This window comes from Hylobates moloch, unplaced genomic scaffold, assembly GCF_009828535.3.
Source record: "Hylobates moloch isolate HMO894 unplaced genomic scaffold, HMol_V3 SCAFFOLD_15, whole genome shotgun sequence".
Lineage (NCBI taxonomy): Eukaryota > Metazoa > Chordata > Mammalia > Primates > Hylobatidae > Hylobates > Hylobates moloch.
The window spans coordinates 2950842-2963756 of record NW_026652290.1 but is presented as its reverse complement, the minus strand read 5'-3'; the positions used below and the strand labels follow the sequence as shown (position 1 = coordinate 2963756).

At 48.0% G+C, this 12915-nt stretch overlaps 1 protein-coding gene across 5 annotated transcripts in view; it reads right to left on the bottom strand.

The window, feature by feature from the left end:
* RECQL5 (RecQ like helicase 5) overlaps nucleotides 1–12915 on the bottom strand; it is a 40376-nt gene that overhangs the window by 23860 nt on the left and 3601 nt on the right. For all 5 annotated transcript variants that reach the window (XM_032178761.2, XM_032178763.2, XM_058428823.1 and 2 more), the window contains exons 4-8: nucleotides 11856–12374; nucleotides 10974–11076; nucleotides 10324–10435; nucleotides 7666–7828; nucleotides 607–686 (exon numbers count right to left, since the gene is read on the bottom strand). In XM_032178761.2, the coding sequence (XP_032034652.1) occupies nucleotides 607–686; nucleotides 7666–7828; nucleotides 10324–10435; nucleotides 10974–11076; nucleotides 11856–12374 (977 nt within the window). The remainder of the gene's footprint in view (nucleotides 1–606; nucleotides 687–7665; nucleotides 7829–10323; nucleotides 10436–10973; nucleotides 11077–11855; nucleotides 12375–12915) is intronic.

Below are 12915 nucleotides of genomic sequence, written 5' to 3'. Positions count from 1 at the left end.
TCCAAGAGCTTTTTAGACCAAAATGTAAAAACTCCTCCTGGGTGTCTCTCACGCAGGCACTCACAGCTCTGCATGCCTGGACACAACCTGACTACACCATGCAGCCCTCAGACTCTTTCCGTGGCCCCTGCCCCATCACCTGCAGATGCAGGTGAAACAGATGCGTGGGTTCAAAGCACGTGACTCCCCGAGGTAAGCGGGGCCACAGGCTTCTGTGTGGGTCCTGGATAAAGGTGAGGACTACTCAAGTGATGCCAGAAGTCCCAGCTCGATGGCACATGACGACCACAAAGCCGACGGCTCAGAGCTGGTCACATCCCTTGGAACTGAGTGGCTTGTGGGGCCAGCCATCCCAGAAGAGGGTGGAGTGGAGGGAAGGATACCACTCAGAATACTGAGCAAATCCCCACATTGCCAGAGATCCTGGGGCCTCCAATAGAGAAGAGCAAGGTCCTGACTTCCATGCTGCCCAACACAACGGCCTTTGCAGGCAGGTGCCCCTTGGTAGCCTACGGGCTGTCTTAGGTCAGCTGCTTAACTAGGGCGTGCCGGGGAAGTAAATGATCTCACTGATACTTTGCTCCACATACAAAATAAGTCACTTACCCCAGTTCTTCACAGAAGGTCACCAGGGCATCAAAGGCCATGATAGTGGCTTTATCAGATGCTTTGTTCCCTCTCTTTTCCTGGGGACAGAAAATGACCACTTAGCAAGTCTTATAGAATTGGACTACCTTAGAGCCACAAAAAGTAATGAGGAGGCCGAGCGCGGTGGCTCACAGCTGTAATCCCAGCACTTTGGGAGGCTGAGGCAGGAGGATCATCTGAGGTCAGGAGTTCGAGACCAGCCTGGCCAACATAGTGAAACCCTGTCTCTACTAAAAATACAAAAAAAATTAGCTTGGTGTGGCGGCACATGCCTGTAGTCCCAGCTACTTGGGAGGCTGAGGCAGGAGAATCGCTTGAACCCAGGAGGTGGAGGTTTCAGCGAGCTGAGATCATGCCACTGTACTCCGTCTCAAAAACAAAAAAAAGTAACAAGGGAGAAAAATATTAAATGACAGTAATAAAGCCATTTACAAAAGTGTCCCCAAACGTAGGTATCATAACCCCCAGACTACTGAACTGAATTTTCTGGGATGAGCTTTCGAGAGTTTCCGAAAAACTTCTCAGGAGGTTCTCATGCAAAGGGCCCACAGACTGGTGTTTAGGAAGCGCTCTATAATATCACCTATTTTAATAATAGTAAATACACGCACAAATGTTGTGAACTTAACATATATGAACATATATACTTCTGGGTATATTGCAGGGAGATATATTAAAATGTTAAGTGACTCTTCTTGATAAGCTTAAAACATGAATTTAAAATACAATTTAAAACCTATAATCCCAGCACTTTGGGAGGCCGAGGCGGGCGGATCACGAGGTCAGGAGATCGAGACCACGGTGCAACCCCGTCTCTACTAAAAATACAAAAAATTAGCCAGGCATGGTGGCACGTTTGTGATCCCAGGTACTCAGGAGGCTGACGCAGGAGAATCACTTGAACCCTGGAGGCAGAGGCTACAGTCAGCTGAGATCATGGCACTGCACTCCAGCCTGGGCAACAGAGCGAGACTCCGTCTCAAATAAAATAATAAAATAAAATAAAATAATGCTTGACCTGCCGACTCAGAAACCCATGTGGGGTGGGGGTGGGCAGCTGCCAGCTACACCAGGAGAGCAAGATTCCCAAGCCCTTCTGTTGGCACCCAAGGGGCCAGTGTGCACCCCTTGGATCACACAACCAGAAAACAGGAGGACCCCAAAGGTTTCCTGAGTCTCTACTTACCAGGGAGGCTGGGTGCAGCCCTGCCAGCTCATGCCTGAGCACAGCATCCCAGATGGGGCGGAGCAGGGTATGGCTGGGCTGGGCAGGTGGGCTCTGGAAGGTGCTAATGGTAGCAGACAGGGTGTTGCCTCCTGCCTGCAGGTAGGGAGCACCCTGAATGAGTGGGCTGAGCTGGGCTGGTCACCAGGCCTGGACCCACAGCTCCTTTGGCTATGGACTAATATCAGAGGAGTGGCTTATGGGGAGTGGATAGCAGGAAGCGCTGAGGCCTGGCTCCTGGGCACAGGTTAAAGCTGGGGGAAGGAGATGGTACTGTGAAGGCAGATAAAGGGGCAAGGGCCTCAGGTTTCTGTCCCCCACCCCATTTCCCTGGGGCCTTCCAAGCCAAAGCCTGCAACTAACTTAAAAGGAAGAAAAGGCACTTAAGTTACCAACAACTACCAAACTCCCCCAAAGCCCCTCTCACAAAATCCAAACCGTTTTCTCATCTCCACTCCTGCCTCCCCCAACACAATATAGTTTCCTGTTTTCTTTTTAAAATGTTGCCTGCCACTTCTCCACCTGGGAAACCCAAGGCATGACTGCTGGTGGCTGGTGACAGGCACAGAGTGGGCAGAACCCCATCTTTGGCGGTGGGGCGGAGGGAGGTGGGGGCACCAGTCCCTGCCACATCCTCAATCCGCAGACACTCATCAGGCAGCCTTCCCTTTGGCTCCCACTAGAGGGGGGTAGGGCAATAGCAGGTGGTCCCCACAGCTGAGCAACAGCTCCTGGCCTTCCCACCAGGAAGACCTCTGCACCCTTATCCAATTGAAAGGACAGTCTCACCTTGGGCCAGGAACCACTATTAGGTGAGGAATAGGCACTATACATTTCAAAAGTGGACACCTGGTCAGGGCAGTGGAACTCTAAAGATGGCAGCCAACTTCCTTCCTTGTCCATTCCTGGAGGTAATTCCCCTGTTAGTGACCGAAGCTCTGGTGCAGCTCTGCTCAGAGACTGCTCCTGGCTTCACTCTGTTATAAGCCTGTCTATGGACTTGTGGCTGAATCAACGAGCAGAACAGTGAGCATTTGTGGGTGATGTGATTATTCATCAGCAGCCTTTTTTGTGTACATGTCTATTTGCCAACATATCCTTTTAAAATACTGTGAATTATTTAATACAAAAAAGGAAAAAAAAAGCCCAGGCATGGTGGCTCATGCCTGTAATCCCAGCACTTCGGGGGGCTGAGGTAGGTGGATCACTTGAGGTCAGGAGTTCGAGACCAGCCTAGCCAATGTGGTGAAACCTGTCTCTACTAAAAATGCAAAAATTAGGCAGGCATGGTGGCGAGTGCCTGTAATCCCAGCTACTTGGGGGGCTGAGGCATAAGAATTGCTTGAACCTGGGAGGTGGAGGATGTAGTGAGCCGAGATTGCGCCACTGCACTCCAGCCTAGACGACAAAGACTGTCTGAAAAACAAAACAAAACAAAAAACCCAAAAAAACAAAAACCAGACACTGATATCTGAGACATCATCTAATGAGTTTCTGCTTTGAGTAGGTAACTCATCCCCACCAATACACACAAATACACACAGATTCTGTACCCCCAACTTCCCAATATGTTTACAACACAATTTCTTATTAAATCCATATTTTCCTTATTATGACTATGTCAACAGAGTTCACAGCTAAACCGACCGATTGCATTTTTATATTTCCCGTGATCACATTTCCTTTCTTGTGTAACTGTGTTTCCCCTAAAATTAATAGCTTTGTTTTTCTCCGTTTACTTAGATTTCAGTATGTTATTAACTCACCCCTGTCCTAACATAATGAACAATTCATTTCGATAGGAGCCAGAGATGCCAGCTTCCACTTTGATGTTTGGAACCTTCCTTCCTGGAGTCTTCTGCCCCCTAGTGCAATCTGGACCGGTTTTCCCTAGGCCTGGGACACAGCTGTCTGTCCGGACTACCCTCCAATATCGTCCTGTACCAAGACTTACTACTGGGTAAGTCTCCATCTTTGCTTTCTAGGTTTACTGCCTCTCTACAATGGAGAACATCCTTTAATAGCTTCTGAGACATGACATACCAGGGGAAAGTTTTTGAAAACTTTGTTATCTGAAGATGTCTTCTTTTTTTCCTTCAAGTTTCCACATACGTCATTGAATTTTTATTTGTTTATTTATTTATTTTTTTGCTCTGTCACCTAGTCTCGAGTGTAGTGGCATGATCATAACTCACTGCAACCTTGAATTCCTAGGCTCAAGCAATCCTCCCGGCTCAGCATTCTGAGTAGCTAGAACTACAGGCACACATCACCATGCTCAGCTAATTTTTTTTATTATTATTAGCTTTTGAAACAGGGTCTCACTCTGTTACCCAGGTTGGAGTGCAATGGTATAATCTCAGCTCACTGCAGCCTTGACCTCCTGGACTCAAGTGATCCTCCCACCTCAGCCTCTCGCGTAGCTGGAACTACAGGTGCATACCACCACACCCAGCTAACTTTTAAATATTTTGTAGAGATAAAGTCTTGTTACATTGCCCAAACTACTCAAACTCCTGGCCTCAAGAGATCTTCCCATGTCATTCTCCCGAAGTGTTGGGATTACAAGCATGAGCCGCCTCACCCAGCCTAACATTTTTAAACATGTCATTTGATAAACTTTTCTGGGAACTTTCTTTTCATATTATTTGCTTTTCATATCCTTTGTTCAAGCGATTTTCCTACCTCAGCCTCCCAAGTAACTGGGATTACAGGAGCCCGCCACCAGGCTTGGCTAATTTTTGTATTTTTAGTAGAGACGGGGTTTCACCATGTTGGCCAGCTGGTCTCGAACTACTGCCCTCAAGTGATCCGCTCACCTTGGCCTCCCAAAGTGCTGGGATTACAAGAGTGAGCCCCTGCGCCCGGCCTTTTTTTTTTTTTTTTTTTTTTTTTTTTGAGACAGAGTCTCGCTCTATCACTCAGGCTGGAGCGCAGTGGTGCAATCTGGGCTCACTGCAAGTTCCGCCTGCCAGGTTCACGCCATTCTCCCGCCTCAGCCTCCCGAGTAGCTGGGACTACAGGCGCCTGCCACAACACCCGGCTAATATTTTTGTATTTTTAGTAGAGATGGGGTTTCACCGTGTTAGCCAGGATGGTCTCGATCTCCTGACCTCGTGATCCACCCGCCTCAGCCTCCTAAAGTGCTGGGATTACAGGCGTGAGCCACTGCGCCCGGCCTTTTTAAATTGTATTTTATTTTTATTTTGAGACAGGGTCTCACTTTGTCGCCCAGGCTGGAGTGCAGTGGCGCGATCTCAGCTTACTGCAATCTCAACCTCCTAGGTTCAAGTGATTCTCCCACCTCAGCCTCCCCAGTAGCTGGGACTACAGGTGTGGGCCACCATGCTTGGCTAATTTTTGTATTTTTTTGGTAGAGACAGGCTTCACTATGTTGGGCAGGATGGTCTTGAACTCCTAACCTCAGGTGATCTGCCTGCCTTGGCCTCCCAAAGTGCTGGGATTACAGGCAAGAGCCACTGCTCCTGGCCCCAGAGCTTGTTTTCTCTTGATGAGATTTTAGTTTTCTTCATCTAAATCAGTGGTTGTCAACCCTGGCCATATATTCAGAGCAACTGGGGAGCTTTTTTTGGTTTGAGACCGAGTTTCACTCTTGTTGCCCAGGCTGGAATGCAATGGCACGATCTCGGCTCACCACAACCTCCACCTCGTGGGTTCAAGTCATTCTCTTGCTTCAGCCTCTCCCGAGTAGCTGGGATTACAGGCATGCGCCACCACACCTGGCTAATTTTGCATTTTTTAAATAGAGACGGGGTTTCTCCATGTTGGTCAGGCTGGTCTCAAACTCCCAACCGCAGGTGATCTGCCTGCCTTGGCCTCCCAAAGTGCTGGGATTACAGGCGTGACCACCGCACCCAGCCTACTGGGGAGCTTTTTGAAAAAAACTCTTGTTAACAGCTGGTAACACTTATTCCTAGGTATTAAGTTTTATTGTTGCAAATTAAGGTTTTTTTTTGTTTCTATTTCTAGGTATTTATGGTAATGTGGAGAAAAGCTACTGATTTTTTTTTCCTTGGCTCTCATCTGACTAGAGAAAAGCTACTCATCTTTAAACTATTTCTCTTACATTCAGCCCGTTTGCCAGGTTTTCTGATGAATTTGAGCAGATTTCTAGTAGGGTTTTTGCGCTTCTAGGCACAATGTGTTGTCATTTCTACCTGCTGTTGTCTTCTCTCCTACTTTCATTATCCTTGTGAATTTATATGTATTTATCTTTTTATTGTCTTTTTTTTTTTTTTTTTTTTTTTGAGACACAGCCTCACTCTGTCCCCCAGGCTGGAGTGCAGTGGCACGATCTCGGCTCACTGCAAGCTCCGCCTCCCGGGTTCACGGCATTCTCCTGCCCCAACCTCCCGAGTAGCTGGGACTACAGGCGCCCGCCACCACGCCCGGCTAATTTTTTGCATTTTTAGTAGAGACGGGGTTTCACTGTGTTAGCCAGGATGGTCTTGATCTCCTGATCTCGTGATCCACCCGCCTCGGCCTCCCAAAGTGCTGGGATTACAGGCGTGAGCCACCGTGCCCGGCCCCTTTATTGTCATTTTGGCAGAGATTAGAAATAAGTACTTGTAGGCTGGACATGGTGGCTCACACGTGTAATCCCAGCACTCTGGGAGTCTGAGGTGGGAGGCTCACTTGAGCTCAGGAGTTTGAGACCAGCCTGGGTAACATAACAAGACCTCGTCTCTACAAAACAAACAAACAAAAAACAAGGGAAGATTAAGCCAGGTGCAGTGGCACATGCCTGTGGTCCCAGCGACTTGAGAGGCAGAGGCAGGAGGATCACCTGAGCCCAGGAGTTCGAGGGTATAGTGTGCTAGGATTACGTCTGTGCATCGCCACTGCACTTGAGCCTGAGCAACATAGTGAGACCCCATCTCTTTAACAAAAGAAACAAGGCAGTACTGATCTTGACCACATAAAATAACACGTACACCAAAGACAATATTAAGGCCGGGTGCAGGAGCTCACACCTGTAATCTCAGTAGTTTGGGAGTTTGAGGCAGGAGGATTACTTGAGCCCAGGAGTTATGAGACCAGTCTGGGCACCATAGTGAAACCCCATCTCTGCAAAAAATTGAAAAAAAAATTGGCCGGGTGTGGTGGCACACACCTGTGGTCCCAGCTACTCAAGGTGGGAAGATTATTTATGGCCAGGAGTTAGAGGCTGCTGTGAACCATGACTAAGCTACTGCACTTTAGCCTGGGCGACAGTGAGAGACCTTGTCTCTTAAAAAAAAAAAAAAAAAACGGTGAGCGCAGTGGCTCATGCTTGTAACCCCAGCACTTTGGGAGGCTGAGGCAGGTGGATCATGAGGTCATGAGATCAAGACCATCTTGGCCAACATAGCGAAACCCTGTCTCTACTAAAAATACAAGAATTAGCTGGGCGTGGTGGTGCGCACCTGTAATCCCAGCTACTCAGGAGGCTGAGGCAGGAGAATCACTTGAACCTGGGAGGCGGAGGTTGCAGTGAGCCGAGATCATGCCATTGCACTCCAGCCTGGACGACGGAGTGAGACTCTGTCTCAAAAAAAAAAAAAAAAAAAAAAGCCAGTATTAAGATAATTTAAATATTTAGAAAGAAAAAGTATAACCTAGCTTGTTGTAAGCTGCCTACCTAACCAATATGCCATTTCCCTTTGCTATAGTTACAGGTTGGGAGCAGCCTCCTCTAGCTTACACAAGCATCATCGGAGTTCAGAAATCAGCTTCACAAAACTGGAGAGTGGTGGGTCAGACTGAAAGACCTTCTACTGCCCAGGCCTTACCTGGAGTTTTGCTACTTCCTTCCTGATCAGGAAGCTGACTTGGTCCCGGTCATTCCTGGAGTAATAGAGGCGGCACCAGGAAGGCTTCCCATCCCTGCCAGCCCGGCCAGACTCCTGGTAGTACCCAGCCATAGACTTGGCAATATTCCAATGGGCGACAAACCTGTAGGATCCAAAGGGACAAGCAGCATGAGATGGTGGAGAAGCGGAGTGTCCTTTGGAGGAGTAATCATGACTAGGAGAGCAGGGAGGCCAGCAGATAGGGAGGCAGAGGGATAGTCCCAGAGTTAGAATAGTTAAGACACCTGCAGCCCATCAGCATGTCTCCCTTCTAGAAAAAGCCCAGCTTAGAGGCCACAGCAGGAGTTAAGGGGGGGCAAATCCAGCACACATGGGGGACCAAAAAACTCAGCTAGGGCCCAGTGGAAAAAATACTGGACCTAAAGAAACAAAATGAGGCTCTGCCACTTATGAGCTATGCAAATTTGAATAAGTTATTTATAACTTCTTTGGAGAGGGAAAGGAATAATATTTATTAAATACCTACTATGAGCCAGTTTATATATGTCTCATTTAATTGTTAGTCACCATCATGTGAGGTAGCCCATTCTCCAGAATATGAGATTCAGAAAGGTAAATTTGTACAAGGTTACACAGTAAAGGGTCAGCAGAGCTAGAATTTGGGCCTAGCGGGGTCTGCCTTCAAAACTGGCTCTTAACAAGATACCACAGACCCAGGATTCATTTTATTTATTTTGCCTTTTTAAATTTTATTTTTAGATGGAGTCTTGCTCTGTCACCAGGCTGGAGTGCAGTGGTGCGACCTCAGCTCACTGCAACCTCCACCTCTCGGGTTCAAGCGATTCTTCTGCCTCAGCCTCCTGAGTAGCTGGGACTACAGGTGGGCACCACCATGCTCAGCTAATTTTCGTATTTTTAGTAGAGACGGGGTTTCACCATGTTGGCCAGGATGGTCTCAATCTGTTGACCTCATGATCTGCCTGCCTCAGCCTCCCAAAGTGCTAGGATTACAGGCATAAGCCACTGTGCCTGGCCTTGTTTTTTTTATTTTTCAAGACAGGGTCTTGCTCTGTTGCACAGGCTAGAGTACAGTGGCACAATCATAGCTCATTGCAGCCTCAACCCCCAGCCTCAAGCAATCCTTCCACCTCAGCTTCCCAAGTATCCAGGACTACAGGCACATGCCACTATACCTGGCTAATTTTTAATTTTATAGAGACGCAGTCTTGCTATGTTGCCCAGGCTGGTCTCGAACTCCTGGGCTCAAGCAATCCTCCCATCCGGTCCTCCCAAAGTGCTGGAATTATAGGTGTGAACCACTACACCTGGCTGCAGACCCAGGGTTCGAACTCTGATTCTAAAGTCAGTGTTCTTTCAAATGTAGGGCACTATAAAATTTCGTCCCTAACTCAGGGTCACTGTGAGGTTCACCAAGACCATGTATGCAACCATGCTCTGTAAATCATACAAGGTATTATTATTTGGTGTTAATCAGATGAAAGGGCTTCAGGCTATAGCCCAAAATGCCTCTTGAAGGTCATGGCCAGACATACAAGACTTCCTATTAGTTGCCAGTGTGGGGCTAGGAGGCTGGGATGCACCCCGACTCTTCTAGACTATTATAAGCAATAACAAGGAATGACGGTCCTAAGAGCCTTGCCTTTGACCTTCCACAGGGAGTAGCTTAAAATACAGTCACACATTACTTAATGATGGGAATATATATTGTGTTTTGGTTTTTGGTGTTTGTTTGTTTGTTTGTTTTTTAAGACAGGGTCCTGGTCTGTTGCCCAGCCTGAAGTTCAGTGGCATGATCTCGGCTCACTGCAACCTCCGCCTCCCGGGCTAAAGCAATCCTCCCACCTCAGCCCCCCAAGTAGCTGGGACTACAGGCACGCACCACCACACCTGGCTAATTTTTACGTATTTTTTGTAGAGATGGAGGTTTGGCCATGTTGCCCAAGCTGGTCTCAAACTCATGGACTCAAGCGATCCACCTGCCTTGGCTTCCCAAAGTGCTGGGATTATAGGTGTGGACCACTGTGCCCGGCCAGGGATACATTCTGAGAAATGACTTGTTAGGCGATTTCATCATTGTGCAAACATTACGGTGGATAGTCTTTACATAAATCTAGATGGTACTGCAGCCTGAACAGCTAGACTGTAAACATGTATCGTGTGTTAACTGTGCTGAATATTGTAGGCAACTGTAACGCAAATCACTAGGCGATAGGAATTTTTCAACTTCATTACAATCTTACAGGATCTCAGTCTATGCAGTCTATCATTGACCAAAACATCAACATGAGGTGCATGACTATAGTTCCTTTATTCCCACCTCCTCACAGGATCCACCTACTGAGATGTGAGTGAACGGGGCTGTGTTTAAGGACAAGCCGGACAGACTGCATGCTGCCCCATCCTAGGGGGTGCCAGAACCATGCCGTGTAGTCACCTGGGAGCAGGCCGCACAGGAGCTGTCAGCATTCGGGCTGTATTCTAAGGACTCTCTCCTGGAGCTTCCTTCCCCTCTAGCCCTCGAAGGAGCACATGCACCTGGTCCTTTGGGCATAGCACTAGGCAATCCACCCTGAGCCAGGCCCAGACCAGGAAGACAGGGCAAGAACCAAAGCTCACCTGACGTTGGCTTTATCCACTCCCATCCCAAAACTAATGGTTGCAACAATTACAGGGACCTTCTCCTCCATCCAGTCGTTCTGCACCAGTGTTCTTTCAGAGGCCTTCAGCCCTGTAAAGGAGGGAAAGATGGAGAAGGGAACTCACATTTCCCTTGGGTTTACCCAGGGTCTATTTTGGGTTTGACACTGTCTGCTAGGCACTTCACAAACCCTGAATCTTTCACTTCCCAGCTGTCTGACCTTATATCAGGCGCTTAACTTTACTGAGCCTCAGCTGACAAGCACAAAGACCCTAGCCCATGTGTGGCACAGAGCATCTGACAAAGGTCAGGGCCATGATTCAAGCCCAAGCCCATTGGCCTCCAAAGCCTGTGCTCTTCCTACAACACCACTACCTTGGCTTGTAAAAACTTATCACCTGCTGCTGGGTAGGCATACAGTGGGAAGAACTCAAGAGTCACAATTCTCATTTTAGACCTCATTCATGTCTAGACTCCTTTTAGGGGATTTAAGTGAATCACTTTAGCTCTGCCTGAGTATCTGCAATAAGATGGTGGGTCACCTGATAACCAGGATCTGTAAAGAACATGAGACCGGCTAAGAAGCCTCTGAGGGTGAAGAGACTCAAGTGGCCTGGGCGCCCCTTACCTGCATGGTAAGCCTTGGCGTTCACACCCCTGCAGCTGAGCTCTATGGCCAGCTGTTCACAAGCCTCTCTAGTCCTGCAGTACACAATGCCGCAGCCAGATAACTGAATGGGGAAAAGCAGGAAGAAAATAAGCATAGCAAGAACAGAACAACAGGCCCAGTGTAGCGCACCCTGCTCTAAAAGAAGCTCTGTGTTCCTTCTCTCGTCAGCTTCAATCTCTTCTGAGGCAGGACACTCAGTAAGGCTCTGTCACTTTATAAAAAGCAGGACCAGGCTGGGTGCAGTGGTTCATGCCTGCAATCCCAGCACTTTGGGAGGCCAAGGTTGGGGGATCGCTTGAGGCTAGGAGTTAGAGACCAGCCTGGGCAACACGGAGAAACCCCGTCTCTGCTAAAAATACAAAATTAACCGGGAGTGGTGGCGCATGCCTGTAATCCCAGCTACTTGGGAGGCTGAGGCAGGAGAATCGCTTGAACCCAGGAGGCGGAGGTTGTGGTGAGCCGAGATCACGCCACCGCACTCCAGCCTGGGCAACAAGAGCAAAACTCCATCTCAAAAAAAAAAAAGCAGGCCAAAAGCTGCTCAAAACTCAACCTGTTTAACTTCTCTGCCTCCTCTTCATGAACTTTGCGTGGGTCTGCAGAGGCCTCACACAGACTGGCTGGCTGCTCGCCTCCCACAGGATCCAGGACAAGGAAACTCTGGTAAGGAGGACAATGCCAGGAAACCAAAGAGACAACTCTTTTTGTGCACAAGTTTTAAGAAGCCTGGCTGAGAAAGCTAGAAAAAGCAAAGGTCTTAGAAGACCAATCTCCATCTCCATGCTGCATATCGCACCCCACTGCTCTAACAGCTGCTTGGCGTCCACCTCAGTGCCTCACCCCTTTATCAGCCTCCTGTCCAAGAGCCTTAAGGCAGAAGTCCTTCAGGTTCCCATAGGGATCAGAAATCAGTTCCTTGAATTGCACATCATAAAAGAGGTTGGCCCGGAAGCAGGGAGTCTTGAAGATGGCAACTGGTTTCTTCAGGTGCAGGGCAGCAAACACATCCTCTTGGACCTGTGGGGTGGCTGTGGCGGTCAGAGCCACACAAGGGGCATGTCCCAGGCGGGAGCGTAGGGCACCCAGACGCAAGTAGTCAGGACGAAAGTCATGCCCCCATTGGGAAACACAATGAGCTTCATCCACCACCAAGTAAGATAGCAGGTGGCGGGACACCAGGGAGTTCAGGGTGGGCTGGAAGGAGGATGAAGCTGCCATCTCCGGGGTGATGTACAGAATCTTGGTCTGGGGCTTTTCTCGCTCCAGGTCAGCAAGCAGCTCCTTCCTTTCCTGTGCAGAGAGCTTCGAGTTCAGGGAACTTACTCGTACCTTTAGCGTTAGCAAGTGGTCCACTTGGTCCTAAGAAAAGAGAAAGGAGCTATAATTGGCCCTCAGGACTCAGGTAAACATCACTGCAAGTCCCTGGAGGATTTCCCAGTCATAAACTGTCCTCCTCCCACCCTCCAATATGTCTTCTCTTTGCATAGTAGTAGTATAGGTTGAATATCCTTTATCAAGTGCTTGGGACCAAAAGTGTTCTAGATTTCAGATATTCCTGGATTTAGGAATATTTGCAGATTGCATACACATAATGAGATCTCTTAAAGACGATACCCGAGTCTGAACATGGAATTCATTTTTTCTTTCATGTATACCTTATACATATAGCCTAGATGTAATTTTATATATTTTTAATAATTTTGTGCATGACGTTGTGCACATGTACCCTAGAACTTAAAGTATAATAAATATATATATATGTAAAAAAATTTTGTGCATGAAAAAACAGTTTTGACTGAGTTTCGACCGCAACCCATCACATGAGGTCAGAAAGATGTGGAACTTTCCACTTGTGGCGTCACGTCAGCACTAAAATTTTTTGGATTTTGGAGCATTTCAG